At 49.3% G+C, this 26,419-nt stretch overlaps 1 protein-coding gene across 1 annotated transcript in view; it reads right to left on the reverse strand.

Annotated features, from left to right (window-relative positions):
* Nucleotides 1-4,508: 4,508 nt before the first annotated feature.
* The window catches only part of MMP25 (matrix metallopeptidase 25), a 54,591-nt gene continuing 32,680 nt past the window's right edge, over nt 4,509-26,419 (reverse strand). The window contains exons 3-14 of the mRNA XM_006897494.1: nt 24,637-24,862; nt 24,357-24,540; nt 23,911-24,056; nt 23,418-23,550; nt 20,163-20,298; nt 19,322-19,611; nt 7,723-7,899; nt 7,544-7,628; nt 7,287-7,369; nt 5,249-5,401; nt 4,919-5,176; nt 4,509-4,765 (exon numbers count right to left, since the gene is read on the reverse strand). Of these exons, the coding sequence (XP_006897556.1) occupies nt 4,509-4,765; nt 4,919-5,176; nt 5,249-5,401; nt 7,287-7,369; nt 7,544-7,628; nt 7,723-7,899; nt 19,322-19,611; nt 20,163-20,298; nt 23,418-23,550; nt 23,911-24,056; nt 24,357-24,540; nt 24,637-24,862 (2,128 nt within the window). The remainder of the gene's footprint in view (nt 4,766-4,918; nt 5,177-5,248; nt 5,402-7,286; nt 7,370-7,543; nt 7,629-7,722; nt 7,900-19,321; nt 19,612-20,162; nt 20,299-23,417; nt 23,551-23,910; nt 24,057-24,356; nt 24,541-24,636; nt 24,863-26,419) is intronic.

The following is a 26,419-nucleotide window of genomic DNA, read 5'->3' on the forward strand; positions in this document are numbered from 1 at the left end:
GTCATGCCTGTATATTTACTTATATTTGCTGCAAATAAACCATAAACACAGGGAGAAAATAAATACAAGGGTGAAAATTACTTAGCCATAACCAAATGGATGACTAGGCCCAAGGCTGAGGATCAGAGTCTCAGGAGACACCAAGGTCAACTGACACAACACAGTCCACAAAGACAGCATGCGACCTACTTTGGTGAGTATTTACTGGGTCTTAAAAGCTTGTTGGTGGCCATCTCAGGTACAGTTTTGGCCTCTCTTGGTATGCCAGTGTGTGTAGGTGATCACGGGAACAAGTAGTCCAGGAGAATAGTGGGCTGTATGAACACCAGTCTCCATCACTGCAAGGAGAGAAGGATGACATGGTGGCCAGCTACCACGGACAACCCCTCAGGAAAGGACCACAACAGGTTCCTAAATAGGGCGCTCTGACAACTTGGGGGTAAGGAGCTGCCCTCAACCGAAGGGCACGAGGTGAGAATTAGCTGCTCTGTGGGGAAAAGATGGGCAATCTCCTCCCATGCTATTTACAGCATTTGAAAACCCATGGGAGGGTCTGCAATGAGTTGACTGCTACCCAATGGCACATAATAATGACAGATAGACCAGGTGTGCTGGCCTGAGACAAGGAACTCTACAGAGCTGAGCCCTTAGTGGCCCTTCAGGCCTGGAACTGAGCACACACCTATGGCTCGGTTCCAGTCAGAAAGGCCAGAAAGTTGAACTAACGATTACACTAGGGAGTTACTCTCCCTAGACCTACCCTACAAGACCAAAAGGTCACCATTTGCCAAGAGACCAGGGGCATTAAGGGGCAGGGAAGAAGGGGGAACACACAGGGAGGAAAGGGGGTGTTACCCAAAAGGGTCCTGGGCTCTGCATAACACAAACACCCACCCAGGACTGTGAGAGAAAATTACTCCGCAGCAATGGGTGTGAGGAAGGGCAGCCCAGCTCTGCAGTGTGTCTGCTCTCCTGTAGGTGAATCCAGGTCATTGACACCACAGACCAGGAGGGTGTCCATCACAGTTAATCTCAGAGATCAGTTTAAAGAATCTTGATCTACAGGCAGTGTTGTGAGACATCGAATCAGAACCAAACCACAGCTAACCCTCCAGCAGCTTTGGTTTGTTTTTTTTATGGTCTCATATTTTCTTCCCACCCCCAGCCCAGCCTGCAATGCACTCCTTATTGCAGATTGTCATATATATATAAACCCTAACAATATATTCCTTCCAGTCCTTCCCCTCATCTGTTTAATGCAGTGTTCATTATATATCCACTCTTCTCATATTCTCTCCCCAAGTCTGTCCTATAATAGCATTGTTATGTAGTTGTCCTTTCGTGACTGAAATATTTTACTCAGCATAATGTCCTCCAGGCTCTCCCATGTTGTGTAAAATTTTGAGTTGTTTTCAATGCTGCATAATATTCCATTGTTGAATGCACCATAGTTTCCCTATTCATTTGTTTGTTGAGCATTTGGGTTACTTCCATCTCTTTGTTAATGTGAATAACACAGCAATAAACATGGGTGTGCACCTGTGGGTTTTCAAAGGCGGTAAATTGCATGAGAGGAGACTGTCCATCTTTTCCTCCCCCCAGGAGCAGCTAGTGGATGTGAACCACATGCCTTTGTGATTACAGTGCAGCTTTTTACCACTAGGCCACCAGAGCTCCCTAGCCACAATGTTACAAGTCGTATAAGACCTCATAACACTGATACACATAGAGAACATTGTTTTTAAGTGCTATGAGTCAAGCCAACTAATAGTGACCTTATGAACAAAAGATCTAAATCCTGTTCTGTAACTATCATCATTTCTCTACTTTCATAGTTTCCAGAGGCATGTTGTATAGGAAGTGGACAACACTCCTGCCTGCTTCCAAGTCTGGGAGCTTCATCACTGTCCGCTAAGAGTAACCATGATGGCAGTGGCACAATGTCCAGTGTCTCAGCAACCCCAAGTTACCTGGTACAGCAAACTGACTGACCAGTGCTGTACCCCTCAGAAGAATATTCATCCCAAACATATAATTAACACCAGACCTGAGGGCTGCAGACTAGAAGGCTCAACCTCCTTTTAAATACAAAGGCCAGCCCACCAGGTCCTAGTTGACTCTAAACAAGAGGCTTTCAGCCCACAGCTCATTGTTATGTTAATGTCACAGGGCATGATGCTGAGTGAAATTAGTCAAATACAATTTTAAGGACAAACAATAAATTTGACTACAGGCAAGTCCTAGCATGTCTTAACAAGACCGTCTTAACATGTGTGTTAACACTATGTCTATTTACATAAAGAAATTTTTCAAATGGCACTAAATAGTCCTGAAAACAATTTGTAGTATGTTTGAGGTCACCTGGGACCTTGCCTACAGAGAGATTAGTAATCTGAATTTTTTAAAAAAACCAAAAACACAAACACATTTGCAGCTTCATGAGGTGTGTTAGTTAGGTGTTGTGCCACAAACCAAAAGATAGGAGGTTTGAATCCACTAGCTGCTTCTGGGAGAAGATGGGCAATCTTGTCCTGTAAAGATTCACCCCCTCAGAAACCCATGAGAGTCACCAGGAGGCAGAACTCCCTCAATGGCAGCAGATCTCAGATGCAGTAACCCCCCCCCCCCCCCCCCCCGTAACCGCCCATCACCAATGCCACAGATCAAGCTGTGTATGAGCTGAAGAGAAAACCCATTTGCTCTATGAACTTCCACCCAAACAAAAATTAGCGTCTTTTTCCTTCTCCTGTTGTGTGGTTCATCTTCCTTTGATTAATGCCATCCTCTGAAACACAAAAGGTTTTCATGTCTGTGATGGGACTATATAATTTTTAAATAAAATATTTTGACACAGTATCTTTTGTGTAGTAAACTTACTTCTTAAAGGCTAGAAAAGATGACAAATAGCAATAAAAACAATCTCAACTTTCACATTGAACAGCCTTGGGTTCTTCTTTCTGCTTCCACCTCCCACCCATTCTCTTCTACTCCCTCCCCTGCTGGCCGTCATCAACCTTTGAGTTTCAACTTCTGCAGAGCACAGCCTTTCAGCTCTTTGTCATCCCACCACCAAATGTGACCCTGGTCTAGCCACTGATACTTAGAAGAGATGGTTTTCTGTGCACTTGGAATTTTCAGGCCTGGCAGAAGATGTCTGGATTTTGTCCATGACCTTGGTCTAGCACTCAAGATTAACTTCAGGCAGCTCTTTGTTCATTGAGACCCACAGCCTCAGCTCCAGACAGCGGACAACTTCATCAGGGTGATATCCATCCATGTGGTAGACAGCTGTCAACCGAGGACAATGGCTAGCTCTGGCGAGAATTTATAAAGAGAATTGGCCTCAAGGAGGGAGAGAATGACCAACACCAACACCATGAGTCACCTGCACATGGAGACACAGCAGGACCCTCCTAGCTCATTGAAATGAAGATTTTTAGTTAGGTCTCCAAGAACCTGTGTTGAGCTTATGAGATGATTAAGTTCTGGCGATTCTGATGTGGAATATTCCAGAAGTTGAGTTCCAGAGACACTAAGATCCTGGATGCCATCAACAACTATGGACTATCCTCTACTGGCTATAGAGCCTGGAGAGTCAGCTCCCACCATCCATTCCAGAGTACAGGAGCACCCTGGGGCTTGGGGCAGAGCTCTCCACTGGCAGTGGGAGCTGAGCTATGTGGTTTCTGAGGAATGCCACATGGACAGCAGAGATCTCTGGACACAGTGTGCCCTGCGAAGGTGGAGGGTGTGGGGTTGTTCTGGATCAGGGGTGGGGTCTAGACTGGAGTGGGTTGGGGAGGCCAGATGTTGGCTGACATTGAGAAAATCAGTGAGATCGATCAGAAGGTCATCTGTGTGATCATCATTGTCGCCCAGGACAGGGGCAGAGGGTGGTGGGCTCAGAAATGCTCCCAGCACTGGGTCAGGGATCCCCAGAAGTGTGGGGCGATTGCACTGGCACATTGTGATGAGACACAGCGAGGCAGTCTGGAAGCTCGGAGCAGGGAGACAGAGGCTGAGATTTCCCTGTCTGTCTGTCCTCACTTTGACCCGGTCAGCAGCTGGCACTTGTGCGCACGAGAAAGGCTAGCTGTTGTGGGTGGGGAAAGAAAGTCCCTGCGGAGTCTCTCTGCGGCCCACAGAGGTCCCAGGTCCCAGGTCAGGCCTCGGCCCCACCTAGACCTGCCTTCTCCCTGACTGCTCAGGAGAAAGGAGCAGGGCTGAGGCCGCGCCTCCGCAGTGCCCCCTGGTGGCCACCTGCCATCACGCACCTGCTGTCCCGCGTTCACTAGGTCCCGCCCCCTGGTGGCAGGTCCCAGGACAGCTGGTGCAACAGGGGAAGCTCACGAGCAGGGAAGGGGTGTCCTGTGCGCAGGCACACTGAAGCCTCGGGTTTGGGGGCGCCCCTCCGCAGTCTCCCAACCTCCAGGCCCGGAGCCCTCCGTGCCCCAACCCTGGAAACAAACGACGAGCCAAGCGCAGCAGCAGGAGATTCTCCTCTCCCTTCAGCAAGACAAGGCGCCCCACACCAGCAGGGCCAGGGGGGGCAGCAGGAGACGCAGCAGCGGGGGGCCCGCGGCCTGATTTATCTCACAATGACAGTTGCAAGCTTCTGGCCTGGAGGGCGCTTTGGGGGTGTCACCGCTGGGGGCTGGGCAGTCCAGCCACTTAGGCCCCATGGGGCGGGGGGAGTCCGGATCGGCCACGACGCTGCCCTTGGCAAAGCGCCAGTAATGGACGCCCTTGAAGAAGTAGGTGTCACCTGCGGGCCAAGGGGACACTTAAAAGGTTCTGCCCACTTCAGGCCCTCCTTCCCACCTGAGTCTCTCAAGGGCTACCCCGAGCTCCCCAGGATTGCCTCCGAGCCCCAGATGCAGAGATCCCAGCCACTCCGCAGGGACCCCTGCGCCCTCACCTGCGTTGCTGATGGTGACGTCGTCGGGGGCGAGGGGCGCCCCCTCCCAGAGGCTGAGGGAGCGCGGGTAGCCAGGGTCCGGACTGGCCGCAGCCTCGTCAAACCGCCAGTACTGCTGGCCGCGGACCAGGTAGGTCTTCCCATTCAGCGGCCACGAGAACACGGCGTCCACCTGCTCGCCCGCGGGCAGCCCAAGCTGGGTCAGCGGCAGTGCAGAGCCTTCCAGACGCCGGTCCTTAAACACCCAGAACCGGGAGCCTGGCAGGAGACAACAGCGGGTCAGGGGGATGCTCCTACGTGCCCCCAACACCGGCTCATCCCATCACTCACCGCTGAAGAGGAGGATGCGGCCATCCTGGTGTCGGGTGTATGCAGCCTGGATGACCTTCACCTGAGCGGGCAGCCCCTCCCAGAAACGGTGCAGGCGCGCAGGTCTGGGGGACACCAGCTGTCCCGAGGGCTGGACACGCCAGAACCAGGGGCCTTGGAGGAAGAAGAGGTAGCACTGGGGCCACAGCGTGAAGCCAGAGTCAGCAAGTCCCATACACACACACACACACACACACACACACACACACACATCCCAGTTTATGCAGTCACTTGGAGGAAAGGCCTGACAATCTATTATGAAAGCGAAAGGCAAGTCTGGGTGCTCGTTTCCGTGCTGAGACCGAAGCCACCTGACAGCAACTGGTCTGATTTGTTGTTGTTGTTGTTATGTGCCGTTGAGTCGCTTGTAGCCCTAAACAGCCCTAAACTCTGCTCTTTCCTGTGCCAATCGCACTGTCTCTGATACACCCATCCCAATTTCCCCAGTCACTGAATCAATCCACCTCATAGAGGGCCGTCCCCTCCTGCGGTGTCCCTCCACCCTCCCAAGCATGATGTCCTTCTCCAAGGACTGGTCTCTCCTTACAGCATGTCCAAAGTATGTTAGATGGAGCCTCAGAATCCTTGCCTCAAAGGAACCAACCAGTTTAACCCTTTCCAGGATGAATCTGTTTGTTTTCCTAGCAGTCCATGGCACCCTCAATACTCTTCTCCAGCACCACAGCTCAAAGGCATCAATTCTCCTTCTATCCTCCTTAGTCGCTGTCCAACTATCTGATGCATAGCAAGTGATAGCAAAGACCATGGCCTGTATCAGACACACCTTAGTCTCCAGAGAGACACCATTGCTCTTCAGTACTTTGGAGAGGTCCCTAAGAGCAGACTTTCCCATGGCAATGCGCCTTTTAATTTCCTGGCTACTAGTGCCGAGAGTGTTGACTGTGGAGCCAAGCAAACTAAAGCTGTAAACAGTCTCAATTTCTTCACCATCCATCCTGATGCTTCCAGTGGTGAGAATCTTTGTCTTCTTGACCTCGATCCATATTGGAGGCTGCAGTCCTTGACCCTCTGCAGAAAGCGCTTCAGGTCCTCCTCAGTTTCAGCAAGCAGGGTTGTGTCATCTGCATAACGCAGATTGTTCATAGATCGTCCACCAATCCTGACACCACAATTCTCCTCATAGAGCCCAGCCTCCCGGATAATCTGTTCTGCATACATGTTGAAAAGGTATGGGGACAGGACACATCCCTGGCATACGCTCTTCCCAATTTTGAACCATGCAGTGTTTCCTTGCTCTGTTCTGATGACTGCCTCTTGGTTCAAGTATAGGTTTTGCATTAGCACGATCAAGTGTTCTGGGATTCACATTCTTGGAGTCAGCCACAGTTTGTTATGATCCACACAGTCAAACACCTTTGCATAATCAATGAAACACAGATAGACATTCCTCTGGTATTCCCTGCTTTCAGCTAAGATCCATCTAACATCAGCTACAATATCCCTAGTACCACGACCCCTTCTAAACCCAGCCTGGACTTCTGGCAGTTCTCTGCTGATGTGCTAGTCCAGTCATTTTTGGATAATCTTGCTTGCATGTGAAATCAACGATATTGTTCTATAGTTTCTACACTCTGTTAGGTCACCCTTCTTTGGAATGGGAACAAATATAGACCTTGAAACCCTCCGCCCACTTCCCCAGGTCTGATTTGGGGGATTATTTTCCCCAAAATGTGTGGCTAAGACGAGATGTGGCTCCTCTACGTGGGCAATGGGGACAAATATAGACCTTGAAACCCTCCGCCCACTTCCCCAGGTCTGATTTGGGGGATTATCTTCCCCAAAATGTGTGGCTAAGATGAGATGTGGCTCCTCTACGTGGGCAATGGGGAACTCACCTGGGTGAAGGACAAGTCGAGCAGGGTGACTGGAGGATCCTGGTTTGCTTAGTACCCCGTGGTTTTAGTACCAAAAGTTCCCTGACCAGGATGCCCCACAGGTGCAAGACCATCTTGCCACCATTTCTGCCCAAATCACTCACCTTTGAAGAAGAAGGTTTCACCTCGGATGTTGGCAATAGCATCAAAATTGCCATCACAACGATCAGGCACAGGGGACGAAGGGCTATGGAAGCAAAGGGTCAGTGAGCAGAGAGGGGTTAGGGGCTCCTGGTCTCCTCATTTCCTTTCAAGATTGTCCCATGAGGCTGTGACTCTGACTGCCCCCCACCTTGTGTCACTGGGCCAGCGATAATGATAGGGAGCTGACATCATACAACCAGGAGAGGGAAGGACTCACCTGTCCGGGGGCAGCAGACTAGGCTGTGGAGGAGGGGCCAAGGGCTTTCTGGTGGGCTCCAGGTGTGGGGTGTGGGGTCCTTTGCCTGCAGGGAGAGCCGAGGAGCTGGGGTTCCATGGGCCCTGCTGCAGCTCAGAGGTCCACCTGCAGCCAGTGGCCCACCCATCCCCCACGCATACCGTAGAGTTGCTGCAGCCCATCGCGGTCATCATGGGGCAGCCGGTACTTGCTGGGGTGGCCCACTGTGCCCTGGTAGAAAGGCCTCATAATGGAGTCGGGTGCTGAGGAGTGGCCCAGGCCCAGGGCGTGGCCAAACTCATGGACAGCCACAGCAAAGAGGTCTGTCCCCTCACCATCTAGGGAGGGAGAGAAGAGCAGCTGGTTGGGGCCACACTGGGGACAGGTGGTCAGGAACAGCCTAGCCTCCGCTCATGCATCCCTGGGACACTTCAGCGGTCATGCATTCACTGACTCACTCACTCTGAACAAATGAATGAATTAATTTATTGAATGAATATAAAAACTTTAGGGCGTTTTGCTGCTAACCCAAAGATCAAGCCTCTCTCTGGCACTTAGAATCTATCATTAACACCACAACAAGATAAAGGTAAATAATCCAGTAGAAAAATGGGCACAGGATATGAACAGACACTTCACCGAAGAAGACATTCAGACGGCCAACAAACACATGGAGAAATGTTCAAAATCCCTAGCTCTAAGAGAGATGCAAATTAAAACAACTATGAGATATCATCTCACCCCAGACAGAATAGCAAAATTTAACATAACAGCAAGCAACAAATACTGGCGAGTTTGTGGAGAAACTGGAACCCTTATTCATTGTTGGTGGGAGTTTAAAATGGTGCAACCACTGTGGAAGGCGGTATGGCACTTTCTCAAAAAGTTACAAATAGATATACCATTTGACCCAATAATTCCACTACTGGGAATATATCCCAAAGAGACCATTAACTGACATCCAAGCAGTTATATGCACACCCATGTTTACTGCAGCTTTGTTCACAATAGCAAGGAGTTGGAAACAACCTAAGTGCCCATCAACAAATGAATGGATAGAGAAGCTGTGGTATATTCACACAATGGAATACTATGCTGCACTGAAAAACAAGGAATTCATGCAATATTATTCAAAATGAATGGGTGACCCTGGAGGCCATTATGCTGAGTGAAGTATCTCACTCACAAAAAGACAAAGACTGCATGGTGCGACTGTTGTAAAACATCAGGGTTGGGGAGAGATTGAGAAAGATGGGTTCAATAATGTATACTGCATTGAAACAGATGAGGGAGAAAACTGTTTAAAAGGGATATGTGATTAGGTATTTTTGTCATGACAGGTGTCTAGAGTGAAGGCTGCATAGTGGAGTGGACCTGGGGGAGGGTTTGTAAAACAATGAAAGAATTTGTCTTTTACTTTTCCAAGAGGGTAGTGTACTGGGGGGAGAGTTGGGAGGGGAGAAAAGTGCAACAATGAATGAATGGAAATCCTCTCTGTAAATTTTTACCGAAATTAATAATAAATTTAATTTTTTTTTTAAAATCTATCATTAAGAGAAACACGGACAATCTCTTCCCATGTGATTTAGCGCCTCAGAAGTCCAATGGAGGGGTAGCTAGGAATTGGTTCTGACTCCACAGTCCAGAGTTTGAGTTCTCAAGAGGCTCATGGTGACCCAATGGGTCTCAGTGGGGCAGGGAAGTGAAGTGGGCAGGAGGAAACATGTGAACAAAGAAAGGGTGGGGTGGCCTTATATAGATCTAGCCCTATCTCACTATCTCAGGAAAAGTGACCTCTGTGGATGCCTCCTAGTGAAGCCTGGCCAAATCCCTGTCCTTCCCACATCCTTCTCAATCCCCTCTCCCAGGAAGGTCCTAGACCTCAACTGCCCAGACCCTCCCATCCCTTCATCATGCCCCTCCCCCATCTTCCACTCCCTTCCTTCCCTCTCTACACTGAATGCATTATCAGCTGCCTCAGCAGCCTTTCACAAGCCACAGCCTCCTGGCCGGGCTCCCCCAGCCTCATCAACCACAACAGGCTCTTCCCTGGGGACCCAGGCCCTCAGCAATACCTCCTGCTGGCTCTACCTCTGGCCTCTCGGCTCCCAGCCTGAGAAGAGACTGAGCCAGAGACAGAGCCAGGCTGCCCCTATGGGACACAGGAGCTCTCCCACCAGTGCTAGGGGAGCAGAGTGGATTTGAAGGAAATACACGAAGCTGATTCCCCTCAGCTCCTCACGGCTGCCAGAGTGGACGTTGGGACACTGGGCTAAGTCATAATATGAGCTCATCCTCCCATTATCTCTGCCTCAGCCCCCATTTACAGGCAAGGAGAGGGAGGCGCAGAGAGGGGACTTGGTGGCAGTACCGGGAACCGGCCAGGTGGCCTGTTGGCAATGACTCCACATGTTCTTGCTCACCTTGCGTAACTTACTGGTTCTCTTTGTGGCCTGAGATTTCTTCCTCCAGTGATGTCTAGCTCTAGCAGACCACATAGCCACCTATTTCCCTCTGCACACAGTCCTCACTTTTGGGTGCACCAGCCGAACTGGACTTGGGTCATGCATTCCTTCCCTGCACCCTCTCACGCTATGTAGCTGTAAGAAATTACACAACTGACAATCTCACCTAATGGGAGGCCCAAGGGCAGTCTAGAGTGGACCTGGGTGCCTCCTCTCATGCTGGCCAGAGCCCCCAGAAGGCTGAAACCTTGTCATCTCCTTCTAGTCTCAAATCTAGGCTCACCTCAGTCTACTATCCCACACTAGCTGCTCCCTACCACCATTTTCAAATGGCTAATGCTGACAAATAGACTTCCTGTTTCATCAGAACAGGCCATCAGATATAATCTGCAACTTCCAACCCACCAGACACATGTAACACATTTCTCCATGTTCAACTCCTGCCTCCTATCTATCCTGTTCCCTGCCTTCCTCACCTCCTCGGAGAAAAAGTCCCATCCACCCCGACAGCCATTCATCCTCTCACCCATTCACCCATCATCCATTCATTCATCTAATCTATCCATTCCCTTACCTTCTCATATACCCATCCAAGCCATCCACTCTCCCATTCATCCAGTGATCCACTTATTTAATCCATCCATTCATCCATCTACCCATCCACTCACCCTCCTACCTATCCACTCAATCTCTGTACACCCACACTACCTACCTATTATCTCCGACCCTGTCATCCATCCACCCACCCACTTATCCACCACCCATCCATCCACCCATCCAATCATTCATCTGTTCACTTAATACTTCTACTTACCCACCTATCCATCCACCCTTTTACCTTCCCACCTATGCAGCCATCCACTCATCAGTCTATCCATTCACCTGTCCATCTACTTGTCCAGTTTACTCACCCATCTACCCATCCATTCACTCTACCTATTTACTCACCCAATAAGCATTTCTTCTAAACCTGTTTATCTACTTTCCCATCCCTCCAATCCCGCCAGCCACCAATTCATTCAGCTACCCATCCATCCACTCACCATCCATTTGTCCAGCCTTCCTCCCAATAACATTCATTCATCCATCTATCCATTTCTCTCTCCTTTATCCACTACCACATTCTTTCTATTGGCTCATCCAGCACCCCACAGGGTTCAAGACACCCTCATCCTAAAACACTGCTTGGACTGCCTCCTGTCCCTCTCCCACCCACACACCTATCTCCCTCTCCTCCTTCCACTGCCAAGTTCTAGGATCCTGTAAGCTCAGTCTTCACTTCCTCTCATTCCTAACGCCATTGTGGTCTGATTCTTCCCCATCCACCGAGCCTACAGGCATTAAGGTCATCGAGCCTCCTTGTGACCAAATCCAGGCCTGTGTCACTTACTGGATCTGTTTCTGCTCTCGCTACTACTGACCACATCCTCCTTCTCTCTTGCTTCTGATCCCCATTCACGTTGGTCTTTTTCTGTCTCAGCTGACTTCTCTGCTACTGCTGTCATCTCCTTCAATTGCAGGGTTCCCCATAGCTCTGAACAGTCCACAATCCCCCCGCCTCCACCCCCAGGAACCGTGGGAGCCCCATCTGTCTCTGTTTCAGAAATCTGCAACCAGGCTAGGCCCTGATAATTTCTGTCAGGCCAGGTGAATTACTCATTGACTCAAAACCCCAGCTTATAAAAAAAAAAATTAAAAAAAAAAATACTGCCATCATCCCCTTCTCAGATGGGAAAACTGAAGCCATTTAGGTTAAGTAAGTCACTTAACAAGCAGAAGCTCTGCCTTACAGAACAGCTTCAAACTCCACATTTTCATGCCAGTGCCCCTCCAGGGTCTGGTCTCTAGTGTCTCCACTGCCTCTTCACCCAGGTCGTTCCCTTTCACCCCAAAGTCCACAGCTAACAAGTAGGTGAGACAGGGCTGGCCTGCCTCCCACCAGAACGGAGCAAATCTTCAGTCACTGGGTCCAGCTGCTGGCAATTCCACCAGCTTCAGGAAGAACTGTGCTCTACAGAGCTGGAGTCCACCATGCCCTTCTGTTGAGTGGGTTTGGACCACCACTTAGCAGTCCTTTGTGGCACCGTGGGACCAAGGCCCCTTCCCTCCAGATGGGACTAGATTTGGGGCTGCTTATGCTCTCCTCCGCTGAGACAACTGCTCTGTCCTCTCTGTTTCCTTGCCTCTGAGAACACACCCAAGAAATCATTTGTAGTGAGCTCTGGTGACCTAGTGGCAAGAAGCTGCACTGCAATCTCAGATGTGTGCAGTTCAAATCCTCCAGATGCTGTGCTGGAGGAGGGACAATCTCCTCTTGTACCAGTCAGATACGATTTGATGGTACACAGAAAAAATAATTTTAAGAAAACAATAAATTTTTTTAAAACCCTCTATTTTCATGAGTTTCCACCATGCTTTTGGGGAACCTGATGTCCCACTGCCTGTGCACCATCTGTGCTAACATCCACAACGTGGACCAGCACTCGTCACTGCCTTTCCCAAACCCATTCAATCCAGCCGCATTTGCAGGACACCATCCTACAGGGTGTAAGTGGAAGCCCGAACAACATGTGCCCTCCTTCAACTCCCCTGGCCTTATAAGCCAATCAGATTCCAGCCTGTGCTCATCCTAACTTCCCACAGCTCCACCATCCAACCCCTCTTCCCTCCTGAGTCGCTGCTGCTTCTGCATGGCTGCTCATCACTGCTCACTGCAGCTCCTCAAAGCTCATTACTGCTCATCAATGCTCATTGTTGCTCATCAATGCTCATCGTTGTTCATCACTGCTCATCACTGCTCACTGCTGCTCCTCAATGCTTATCACTGCTCATCAATGCTCAAAAATGCTCATCGTTGCTTATCAATGTTCATCGTTGTTCATCAATGCTCATTGCTGCTCCTCAATGCTCATCGCTGCTCATCGTTGCTCATCGCAGCTCCTCAATGCTCATCACTGCTCCTAAATATTCATCAGTGCTCATCATTGCTCACCAATGCTCATCGCTGCTCATCAATGCTCACTGCTGCTCATCAATGCTCATCGCTGCTTGCCTCTCCACCCCTGCCTGGTCCTTACTGCATCTAGTGATGTTTCTAGAACACAAACCCCTGGGACAGCTCCCCACCGTCCTCCAAACACTGTAGTCCAAACTCACCCACAGTCCTCAAGGCCCTTGGTAACATGAGACCTGCTATCGTGTAGAGGCCTCCCTAGGTGCAGTGCAAACAGTTAAGTGATGGACTAATAGCCAGATTATTGGTGATTCACACAAACCCAAAGATGCCTCAGAAGGAAATTATCACAGCAGGTTTCCAAAATCACAGTCTGAAAACCTCTAGGGGTGAGAAACAACCAATTCCACTAACAGCAGCACATTCTATGGTCTACCTCTCAACACCATACTACTACATAAATGTTGTTGTTGACTGCCTTTGAGTCAAGCACAACCCATAGCAACCCCATGAACAAAAGGCCTGAAGCCTTTCTGTAACTATAGGCATTTATCAAAGTTCATAGATTTTCTGGAGACATTTTGTTTAGGAAGCAGATGCCATTCCTGCCTATGTGTCAGAGTCAGTATATATATAGTTGTTATGTGCCATCAAGTCACCTACAATTCATAGTGATCCTAGGTACAACAGCTCTGAACTCTGCCCTGTCCTAAGCCAGTCTCACTGACTCTGCCACACCTAGCCCATTACCCCAGGTATTGTGTCAATCTATCTCATCTTCTCTTTTGAACTGTCCCTCCACCCTTCCAAATATGATGTTCTTCTCCAAGGACTTGTCCCTCATGGCTACATGGCCAAACTATATGAGACAGGGCTTTAATATCCTAGCCTCCAAAGAGAAACTTTATTTCACCCTCTCCAGGGGACAGAACTGTTTGTTCTCTTGGTGGGCCATAGTATGTTCAATACTCTTCTCCAGCATCACAACTCAAAGGCATCAATTTTCCTTCTGTCTTCCTTAGTCACTGTCAAGCTCTCTGATGCAAGATCATGGCCTGGATCATGCACATCTTAGACTTTAGACTGACATCATTACTCTTTAGAACTTGGAAGAGGTCACTGACAGCAGACTTCCCCAGTGCAATTCCTCTTTTGTTTTCCTGGCTGCTGGTGCCAAGAATGTTTATTGTGTAGATGAGCAAGGTGAAATTGTTAACAACCTCAATCCCTTCTCCATCCATCATGGTGCTGTCAATTGACCCAGTTGTGAGAATATTTGTCTTCTTGATGTTGAGCTTTAATCCATATTAAAGACTACAGTTCTTGACTTGCAGCAATTTAATCCATATTAAAGACTACAGTTCTTGACTTGCAGCAAATGCTTCTGGTTCTCCTCAGTTTCAGCAAGCAAAATTGTGCCATCTGCATAATGTAGGTTGTTGATGAGTCTTCTTCCAATCCTGATGCCACACTCCTCCACATAAAGTCCAGCCTCCCAAATAATCTGTTCCGCATACAGATTGAAAAGGTATGGAGATAGGACACATGCATCCCCTTCCTAATTTTGAATCTTCCACGGTTTCCTTGCTCTGTTCTGGGGACTGATTCCTTGTCCAAGTGTGTGTATGTGTGTACATATATATACATATGAACCAAGGACGACCTGAAATGCTTGCTGCAGAGGGTCAGGGACTGCAGCCTTCAGTATGGATTGAGGTTCAATGTCAAGAAGACAAAGATTCTCACCACTGGACCAAATGGCAGCATCAGGATGGATGGTGAAGAGACTGAGATTGTTAACTTTAGTCTGCTTGGCTCCAAGGTCAACACTCTTGGCACCAGCAGCCAGGAAATCAAAAAAGCGTATTGCAATGGGAAAGTCTGCTGTTAGGGACCTCTCTGGAGCACTGAAGAGCAATGGTGTCACTCTGGAAACTAAGGTGCATCTGATATATGCCATGGTCTTTGCAATCACTTGTTATGCATCAGAGAGTTGGACAATGACTAGGAAGGATAGAAGGAGAATTGATGCCTATGAGCTGTGGTGCTGGAGAAGAGTATTGAATGTACCATGGACTGCCAAGAAAACAAACAGATAATCCTGAGAGGGTTAAACCAGGCTGCTCCTTGGAGGCAAGGATTCTGGGGCTTCATCTGACATACTTTGGACATGTTGTAAGGAGGGACTGGTCCTTGGAGAAGGACATCATGCTTGGAGAGGGACATACGGCGCAAGAGGGGAAGGCCCTCTATGAGATGGACTGATTCAGTGACTGGGGTAATCAGGATGTTTGTGTCAGAGGCAGTGCAATTGGCACAGGATAGAGCAAGATTTAGGGCTGTTGTACATAGGATTGCTATGAGTCACAAGTGACAAGACGTCACATAACAACAACATGTATGTAAAAGGTATTCCACTTTTTTGTGGTCTTTGAGCATATATCCAAGCAGAACATACATCGGTTTCACAGCTGTGTGCTGTCACCACCCTCCGTCTCTCCCACTGCTGTCAATCCACAGCCTTGAGCTTCCTACCAAACCTTTCAAGAAACAGCTGTCAGTTTGATCTCAGATATCTACCAAATGTTCTTCAAAGAGCAGATGTACCTTACTAGTTAAGATAAATTACCGTTTGGTCTTAAGACTTCAGGGAGTATATTTTTGTTTAAGATATAAAGATCAAGTACAACCACTCTGGAAGGCAGTTTAGCGCTTCCTCAAAAAGCTGAACAAAGAAATTTCATATGACCCAGCTATTCCACTGCTTGGAACATACCCTGAGAAAATAAGAATGGAGGTGCAAATGGAGACTTGCACACCAATATTTATAGCAGCATTATTCACCATTGCAAGGATATGGAAACAGCCCAGATGTTCAACAACAAACAAATGGATTCAGAAGCTGTGGTACATTCACACAACAGAATACTACGTAGCACGCAGGAGCAATGATTTTGTAAATTACTATTTAACTTTGGAGGGACTGGAGATCATTATGCAGAGTGAACCAACTCAGTCCCACAAAGACAAATACTGTATAAAATCATTATTGTAGAATAAGTATGAGGACCCAAAGGGAGGGAGGGTGGAAGCAGAGGGGTGAGGATGGGTGGGCAGGGAGTTGTTAATCAAAGGGTCGCACAATTTGATGGGTGAGGGGATGACTGAAATGGGAAGGATCTTTTGTGGGAAAGAACATATTTAAACTTTGTAATAAAAATTTTTTTAAAAAGATACAAAGATCATCTCAACAATAATTTTGAGGGTCAGCACCATATTTTTGTCTGTCTCCTTCTCTGGGCTGTTTCTCAGTTCAGTGGCTCTTCTCATGCCTCACTTACTTCAGTGTGGCCAGCTCGTGGATTGAAGTATTCTTACACCACTGGTCCCCAAACCCTGCAGCCTCTGGGACAGAGCTGGCCCTCAGGACTGATTTGCTGGATGAACAGGGGGGCCTCTCCAGGAAACCCCTCTCCTGAGATCTTGGTCCGAGTGTCTTTCTGGCACACCCACAAGCTCAGGGACTTCCCCTGCTGTGGTTCCTGCCAACCTGTGTGGTAACTGCAGGTCACCCTGACTCAGCTACTGAACTGAGATATCTGAGATGTGTTTTCCTGTTTTTCAAATCCTCATCCCCCAACTCAAAGAGAGCCACAGGATTTAAAAACACCAGAAAGCTTTTGTTGTTGATCTCCACACGTGGCAGCCCCAGGGAGAAGTTCTGTAGGCTTCTCTGGCTGTCTTGTCACAAAAGCAATTGGTGGGCATTTTTTATTTTTTTGCTTAAACACCAGTGGGTAGATTTGAAATAGTGACCTTTAGGTTAGTTGTTATATGCCATTGAGTCAGAATCAACTCATGGCTAACCCTCCAGTAGATTTTTAGAGGCTATAAAATCACACAGAAGAAGACTGTCTATATTTCTTCCAAGGAGCAGCTGTGGATTTGAACCATGTGCCTTTGGATTGACAGCATAAATCCTTACCACTAGGTCATCAGAGCTCCCAGGTTAGCATTGTTGTTAGGTGCTGTCGAGTGGACCACAACTCATAGTGATCCTCTGAACAAGTGACCTGAACCCTGCCCTATCCTGTGCCATCCTCACCATCTCTGATATTCTTGAGCCCACAGTTACAGGCACTGTCAATCCCCCCGGTTGAAGGTCTTCCTCTTCATTGCTAAGTTCCACTTTTCCAAGCCTGATGTCTTTCTCCAGGGACTGACCACTCCAAACATGCCCAAAGTATGTGAGATGAGGTTTCACCAACCTAGCCTACAAGGAGCACTGTGGTTTCACTTTCTCCAAGATACATTTGTTTGCTCTTCAGTCAGTCTATAAATATTCAGTGCTCTTCTCCAGCACCACACAACACAGAGGCATCAATTCTTTTGTCACCCTTACATAATGTGTAACTCTCACATGCATAGCAAGTAACCGAAAAGCCCATGGCCTGGATCAGGCGCAGCTTAGTCTTCAATCTAACATCATTCTTGCTCTGTAGTACTTTGGAGGGGTCCTTGATAGTAATTTTCTCATTACAAACATCTTTTGCTTTCTTGACTGTTGGTACCAAAGTTAATTATGGATCCAAGTAACATGAAATCATTAACAATGCCAAGCTTCTCTCCAACGATCATGATATCATCTACTGATCCAGTGGTGAAGATTTTTGTTTTCTTGATGTTCAGATGTTTCCACACTGAAAGTTTTATTCTTTGATCCTCTGCAGCAAGTGTTTCAAGTCCTCTTCATTTTCAGCAACTTAGGTTATAGTATTTGCATAAAGTAGTTGTTGAGGAGTATTCCTCCGATACTGATACCACATTCTTCTTCATGGAATCTAGTTGCTGGAATGATTTGCTCAGCTTACCAGCATAAATAATTCACACCACCCTGGGGCATTTAGGTACAAGTTAAGTCTCTGTTCTGGATTAACTTGCCATTCCCCCTAAAAAAAAAAAAAGGCATACTGCAGCCTCACATCCCACCTGTGAATGTGGCTTTGTTGAAAAGGGGTTCTTGAAGATGTTATCCTGTTCATTAAATTAGCATAAAGTCATCCTGGAGCAGGATGGATCCTAATCCAATCCAAGTGTGTACTTATAAAAGAGAAGCAGACGGATGAGAAGGAAAGAGGACCACCCGACAACCACATTCTCTGCAGCTGCGAGCCAGGAAGGAAATGCAAACAGGCTGCTCCCTTAGGGGTGAACATGGTGAAACTTCATCTCACATACTTTGGGTATGTTGTCAGGAGAGTCCAGGCCTTGAGAAGGAACATCATGGTGGGAAAGATAGAGGGTGAGAGAAAGAGAGGATGACCCTCAAATAGATGAACTGATACAGTAACTGTAACAATGGCCTCGAGCGGATCAGTGGGGATGGGGCAGGACAGGAAAGGTTCAGATGTGGCACCGAACACCACCACCACCACCCACTGAGGAAGATAAGGGGGAAGTCCTAGCGTCTTCAGAGAGAACACAGCCTTACTGACACCATGAATGCAGACTTCTAGCCTCTGTAACTTTGAGACATGAAATTTCTGTTCTACTTTGACCAAAGATTCCATGGAGGAATCCAAATCAAAAAAGGAAAACTGTAGAAGTGAATTTCAAATTCTCATGGAATCCAGACTTTATGGATTCATGGAGGCTGGACAAACTCCTGAAACAACTGCCCTCAAAACACCTCTAAACTTTTGATCAGAACTACCCCCTTGTAGTCATCTCATAAACTAAACAATGTTTTTGATGTTAAGTTCTGTTGCGTCAGAACCAACTCATAGCTGACCCCTCCAGAAAACTTTCAGAGGCAGTAAATTTCACAACTTGATAGCCCATCTTTCCTGTGGAACAGCTGGTGGATTTGAACTATGTGCCATTTTGGGTTGTCAGTGCAGCTCTTTATCACTAGACCACCAGAGCTGCCACACAATAGCTTAGCTTAACTAGAAAAGAATGTCTCCCTTGAGCACTGTATTCCTTTAAGACCTATCTAAATAAGATCAAAGTGGCATCAGTAACTGGGAAGACTCAACAGGTGCCGTACAGGGCAGGGAGAACCACTCAGAAAAAGGAAGACATGGTGGTTGCACAACTCGGAGCATGTAACCACAATTGCTGACCAGGTCACGTAGAAACTGTTAAATTAAAGTTACGTTCTGCTGTGTTATATTCTCAACCACAACAAAATAGAGCCTAACAGAAAATTTTTAAAGAAATATCTCTTTGCATAAGGAACAAAGTGCAACTAATAGAGTCTCATTAAGAAAGATAATAGAAACTCGACTCTCAAGGACGGACAGACAGTGGAGAGGTTCTCTCAGAGAAAGGAAGCTATACCTCTTGAGCCATAAGTCCAGGCTTCCTCATCATCGAAGTGTGTGTCCCCAGAAATGGGGTGCTCCCCAGGAAAGAAAGCATGGGCCAGGGTGCCTCCCAGTCCATCGAAGGGGTAACTGTCTTGGTGGTAGGCCCGGGCAAAGTCGATGAGAATGTCGGGTTCAGGGTCCTGAGGCCCCAGCTCCTGGAACTTGAGGCCTGACTCAACGCCCCAGGCATTCAGGGCGTATTGCATGAGGGTTCGGACAGTGTCCTGGTTCAGCTGGGAGCGCTGAGGGAAGGAATGTACCCTGGGGAGAGAGAGGAAGGCTTTGGGAAGGCCGGGCTCTGAGGACAGCTGTGGGGGAAAGGGTGGAGGTGGGGGTGGAGGGAGAAGGCTGGCAGGGTTGGTTGGAGGGGTCTAGGGAAAGGCCAGGGGCCCTGTAGGTAGATGCAGGTGGAGGAGGCTGGGGGAGGCCAGGGTCCTGCGGGCAGATGCAGGTGGAGGGGTCTGGGGGAAGGCTAGAGACCCTGCAAGCAGATGCAAGTGGAAAGACCTGGGGGGAGGTCAGGGCCCTGGGGGAAGGCAAGGGCCTGCAGCTGATGTAGGTGGAAGGGGCTGGGGGAACGCTGGGGTCCTGCAGGCAGGTGTGGATGGAGGCATCTGGAAGAAGACTGGGCTCTGCAGGCAAATGCAGGTGGAGGAGCTTGGGGAAAGATCAGGGCTCTGCGGGCAGATACAGGTGGAGGGGCCTGGAGGAAGGCTGGGGCACTGCAGGCAGGTCCAGCCAGGTAGATGGGGCTGGGGGAAGACCAGGGCTTTAAGGGCAGGTCCAGATGGAGGGCTGGTACCAGGACCTACCTCCAAGTCAGGGTCCGCTTCTTCCACACGCTACCACTCAAAGCATAGCGGCGGCGGCGGCGGACAAGTCCAGCTACCCCCATCACATCGGGCAAGGAACAGCGAGGCTTGTGCATGGTGGCCAATGTCCTTGCATCTGTAGGGAGGGTTGGGAAGTGGGGGGGTAAGCAATGAGATTTTAAAAAATAAATAAATAAATAAATAACCCAAACCATCACTATCTCACTCTTACTTAGTTTCACAATCAATACTCTTGACACTTGTTGTTGTTATGTGCCATCAAGTCACCTGCAACTCATAGCAACCCTATGTACAACAGCCCTAAATCCTGATCTATCCTGAGCCAATCTTATCTCTGACCACCTATCCCCATTACCCCAGTGACTGAATCAATCCATCTCATCGAGGGTCTTCCTCTCCTGCACTGTCCCTCCAAACTCCCAAGCAGGACTGATCCCACCTTGCAGCATGTCCAAAGTATGTCAGACGAAGCTTCAGAATCCTTGCCTCCAAGGAGTAGCCTGGCTTCACCTCTCCAGGACAAACTTGTTTGTTTTCCTAGCAGTCCATGGTATATTCAATACTCTTCTCCAACACCAGAGCTCAAAGGCATCAACTCTCCTTCTATCATCCCTAGTCATTGTCCAGCTCTCTGTTGCATAGCAAGTAATTGCAAAGACCATGGCCTTTATCAGGTGCACTTTAGTCTCCGGACTGACATCGTTGCTCTTCAGTACATTGGAGAGATCTCTGGCAGCAGTCTTTTAACTTCAAGAATGTTGACTTTAGAGCCAAGCAAACTGAAGCTATCCACAAACTCAATCTAGTCGCCATCAATCATGATGAAGTCAAAAGACGAATTGTACTGGGGAAGTCTGCTGTCAGGGACCTCTCCATAGTGCCAAAGAGCAATGTCATTCTAGAGACTAAATTGTCCTTGATCCGGGTCAAGGTTTTCACAGTTACTTGCTATGTATCAAAAACTGGGACAATGACCAAGGATGACAAAAGAATTGATACCTTTGCATTGTGGTGCTGGGGAACACTGAACATAGTATTGACCACCAAGAGAACAAACAGCTCTGTCCTGGAGAATGTGAAACCAAGCTGTTCCTTGGATCCAAGGATTTGAGACTCCACCTTATATACTTTAGGCACGCAGCCAACAAGTACCACCAGTCCTTGGAGAAGGACACCATGTTTGGAAGAGTGGAAGGACAACCCAGGAGAGGAAGATCTTGGATGAAATAGACCAATATAGTGACTAGGTTAATAGGAGCAGGTGTGTCAGAGACTGTGAGGTTGGCTCAGAACAAAGGAGGGTTCAGAGCTGTTGTGCATAGGGGTGCTATGAGTCACAGTGGACTTGATGGCATGTAACAACAGCCATGATGTCACTCACAGTGACCCTGTGGGCCAGAATAGGACTGTTTCGTAGACTGTCATCCTTACAGAAGCAGACCACTTAGAGTGACTTCTTGTGTGCCATAGAGTCCATCAAGTTGGAACAGATGTTGTGTTGTGTACCTTCAAGGCAGAACAAGCTCACAACAGAGCCTTCAGTAGGTTTTCAGAGGCAGTAACTCACATGGGAGGAGACTGTCATTTTCTTCTGAGGAGCAGTCAGTGCATTTGAACATGTACATTAATGCAGGTGGTGAGATTCCTTACCAAAAAGCTATTGTCCAAACAGAACAAGGAAACACTGTATGGTTTGAAATAAGGAAGAGTGTGGGTCAAAGATGTATCCTTTTTCCATACTTATTTAATCTGTATGCAGCGCAAATACTTTGTTTAGCTGGATTCTGTGAAGAAGAATGTGGCATTAGGATCAGAAAATTGATCAACAATCTGCATTTTGCAGATGATACAACCTTGCTTGCCAAAAGTCAGGAGGGCCTGTAGCAGCTGCTGCAAAAGATAAAAGATAAAGCATGGATTGTATCTCAACATCAAGAAAATAAATGTCCTTACCACTGGGTCAACAGGCAACATTATGATAGATGAAAAAAGGATTGAAAACTGTCAATTTCATCTTACTTGGATCCACAATCAACTCTTGGTATCAGCTGTCAGGAGTTAAAAAGATGTATTGCTTTGGGCAAGTCTGCTGTCAGGGATCTTTCCAAAATACTGAAGAGCAATGATGTCAGTTTGAAGAATAAGGTGTGCATGATTCAAGTCATGGTCTTTTCTATTACTTGCTATGCATCTGAGAGCTGGATAATGAATAAGGATGACAGAAGAATTGATGTCTTTGAGTTATGGTGTTGGAGAACAGTACTGAATATCCCATGGACTGCTAAAAATATGTTCTGGAAAAGGTGGAGCCAGAGTGCTCCTTGGAGGCAACAATGGCAAAGCTTCATCTCTTGTACTTTGGACACGCTGCTAGGAGAGGCTATTCCTTGGAAAGGGTGGAGGGTCAGTGAAAGAGAGGAAGACCCTCAACCATTAGGATTGACATGGTGACTGCAGCAAAGAGCTCAAATGTCTCAGAGATGATAAGGATGGCACAGGACAGGACAGCATTCCAATCTGTTGTTTATAGTGTCCCTGTGAATCATACTCAACTCGACAGCACCTAACAACCACACAAGCCACCAGAACTCCTTCCTTGTCCTATAGGGTCACGAGAAGTTTTTAAGAGAACAGGTCTGTGTGGTTGGGGGTTTCCCTCTGTCTAGAATGCTTTCATCTTTGTACTGTCCCAAGCACGAGGAACCACAGAGAGACCTGGGGGGTGGGGGGACGGGTCCTGGGGAGTTTTCCAAGTCTTCTGCCTTTGCCAGGGGAGTGCTACTCTTCTAGCATTCATTTTAGTGGAAAATATGGGGGTTTCTCCTCCTCTGACAGGTTTCCACCTTACACATGTAGATTTGCAGGTTTTACTGAATTTATCAAGCCAGGAACATCTGGGATGCTCCCCAGCTGGGGCCTGACAGTAGCTGTGCAGCCCCCTTGATTCAGGGAGCCTTGAGGCGCCCAAGCAAGGAGCAGAGGGCTGTGTAGCCCCTCCTTACACAGGCCTGGATTGAGGCGCCCAGGCTGGGAGTAGAGGGCTGTTAGCTTCTCTTATATAGACCTGAATTGAAGTGTCCAGACAGGAGTACAGAACTGTGCGGCCCCCTTGATTCACGGCGCTTTGAGGCACCCAGGCTTGGAGCAGAGGGCAGGGTATCCCCCCCTTACACAGGCCCGGGTTGAGGCGCCCAGGCTGGAAGCGGAGAGAAGGTGGGGAGCAGGATGACCTACCCATGCGGCCGGTCTCAGGCAGCCCCGCAAAGCGCTGCATGACCTTAATGGCATTCCGCAGTTTCTCGAGGCTCTGGAGCTGCGCCTGGGCCGGGTCGGGCTGCGGCAGGTAGCCATAGCGGGTCAACCAGTCCTAGGGGTTGGATAGGACAAGTGAGGCCCGATGGGGGTTCATCCCTGCCCCACTCTCTGCTTGAAAGCCTCGCCCCTCCAGCCCGGATTTCTCAGCCTTTGTTTCGTCCTGATCCACAGCTCCCCATCCCAGCTCCTCTTCCGATTTCGGAATCCATACTGGACTCAGGAATCCAAGTCCCTTGACTACTTCTCCAGCGATTCTTGGGACACTGGAGTCGGTTCCCCAAACCTAGCTGTCCTAGAACCCAGTTTTCCTGCGAAAGCTAACATTTCTGACCACGGAGAACTCCCCACCCCAACGTCGAGCCCTAGCCTTATTCAGGCTCTCCTCCGACCGCCAGCAGGCTGCCCCACTCACCACGCCCAAGCTCACGTCCTGCGCTGAGGGCTCCCGAGCGCGCGCCCGGCGCGGCAGCAGCGCGAGCAGCAGCACCAAGAGCCGGGCCACAGGTCCCGATGCGCATGGACGCATGGCCAGACGAGAGAGGGGCCCAAGGTGCCGCCCTGAGGGAGGACAGGGGTAGGGGACCTGGGCCAAGGCAGCGAGACGCGGAGAGGGTAGCTCCTGGGATTCTCGACCTATGTATGAGAAGGGCGCACGCCGCTCTGGGTGGTGTCCCGGTGCGGGCCGGGGTCGCACAAGTGTAGAGGACGTAGGAGAGAGCTGCAGGAGTCCGGATTCGGGGTTCAAACCGGACCTGCGCGCGGGCGGCCCCCCTTCTCCAAGTGGGCGGGGCAAGGAGGACGCACCCTGAAAACTCACAGCCTTGGGGCAGGAGAAGTAGCCTGATCTTCAAGGCCCACTGGACTCGGGGCCCCGCTGGCGGCCCTTCCAAGTGCGAAGCCAGGCATCTCCCGCGCCCGCCCCCGGTTTCTCTTTCGGATCCCGGCTCCGGGTACCCTCGCGGCGGGCACGCTTCTGCTTTTCCAGAATCAGCCCAGTGGCCGTGGCTGCGGTAGTCGCCCCCACCCCCACCTCCCCAGGACCCTGCGGCCACATAAGTCTGGGAAGCTGGCGGAAACTGGAGCCTCAGCGCAGCTTCCCTCCCCGCGGGGGTCCCCGGCCGCCCCGCGCCCGCCTCGCCGGCGCCCCTTGCGGCTCCTCGGACTGCGCGCCGGGCTCCACCTGGCGCACGTGGTTCTCAACATCTTCAGCACCTTGACTTGGGGGGCACTGAGGTCTGTGCGGCTTCCCGGCAGCTCCTGGACATTTCAAGTGCAATAACTTCCACACAGAAGCCGAGCGGCCTCCCGGGCCAAGCGCTGGAGGGCGAGGGAAGAGGAAGCGGAGGGGCGCCGTAGGGCGCCAGCTGCAGGAGAAGGAGGCGGAGGAAGGAGAGGTTCCGAGGGGAAGCCCTTCCTGGCCACGTGCAGGGAGGGTCGTGGGAGAAAGCTACGTCTCTGACCTGACAAGAGGGGGAGCAGGAGAGGCTGGGCTATTATCGGTGTTTTAGACAAAATAGCGAGTGAGCAGGTTTAGGGAGCTGGAGAGGCGGTGCCCTTATCCACTCTGCCCCCTTGGCATCAGGCCTACAAAAATGGATGTGCGGTGAAGCTGATTATGCCAAGGTGTATCCACTGTCAACATTCGTGGGAATAGCAGCCATGTACTGAGTTGGGCAAATCTGCTGTTAAGGATCTCTTTGAAGTGCTGAAGAGCAGGGACAGCCGTTTAAAACTGCCCCAGCCAGGGTAATGTTCAGTTGCTTCATATGTTTGTGAAAATTGGACGGCTAATAAAACAACACCAAGGCAGAATTGATGCCTTTGAATTGTGGTATTAGCGGTGAATGTCAAGTATACCATGGACTGACAAAAGAACAAGCTTGTCTCAGGAGAAGTGAAACAAGAGTGCTCTTTAGAAGGACAGTTGGTTAGCCTTGTCCCACACACTTGGGGCATGTGATCAGGAGGGGCATGTTCTTGAAGAAAGGGACTTTACTATCAGCTTGGTGAAGTCCAGGGTCATCCCCAAAGAGAAAGACCCTGGGCAAGGTGGGCTGACACAGTGACTGAGAGGCTGGGCTGGCTAGAAAGGTACCAATCAGCTGTATGTGGGGTCACGATGAAGATGACTCAATGGCACGAAAAATAACACCATGCCAGGTGTGGGCAGATGGGGTTCATGCTCTGCAGATGGGAGTTTGCTTTGTGGTGCCCCAGATGGGATTCCCGTCGGTGAGGTCAGTTATTCAGGGATGCAGCTTTCTGGGGAGCCTGGATACGGCTGCGAGTGGGGCCAAGGAGAAGCTCTCATTGGGACTGGTGGATTAGAAGAGCTCACCCCACACTGGGCAGAGCATGATCAAACGCCTCCCCAGCCCCCACAAGTGAATTCTGGAGGCACAGCAGTTGAACTGAAAGGTCAATCATTGGAACCCACCAGTAGCTCCTATAAGGTTTGTCGCTGTGGTGGTTTCATGTTGTGGAGTCAGTCGTGACACATAGCTGACCCCAGCAGCTGTAATATGATAAATCACAGGCGAGGAGAATGCCCACCTTTGTGCCTCAGAGCAGCTGGTGGATTTGAGCCACATGCCTTTGGGAATGCAGCACAGCTTCTCAACACTAGGCCTCTCTTACACTACCCTAGGATCAGCAATCCCTCTGAAAAACCAAACTGGGGGAGCTCTGATGGCCTAGTGGCAAGAAGCTGCACTGCAATCCCAGAGGTGCATGGTTCGAATCCACCAAATGCTCTGCTGGAGAAGGAGGGACAATCTCCTCCTGCACTAGTCAGATCCCATTTGACAATACACACACACACAGATGTAACTGGGTATTTCTGTCATCACAGGAGACTAGAGCGAGGGCTGCATGGTGGAGGGGACCTGGGGGAGGGTTTGTAAAACAATGAAAGAATCTTT

Source organism: Elephantulus edwardii, unplaced genomic scaffold (assembly GCF_000299155.1).
Source record: "Elephantulus edwardii isolate Elephantulus edwardi_28Jun2011 unplaced genomic scaffold, EleEdw1.0 scaffold00209, whole genome shotgun sequence".
Classification (NCBI taxonomy): Eukaryota; Metazoa; Chordata; class Mammalia; order Macroscelidea; family Macroscelididae; genus Elephantulus; species Elephantulus edwardii.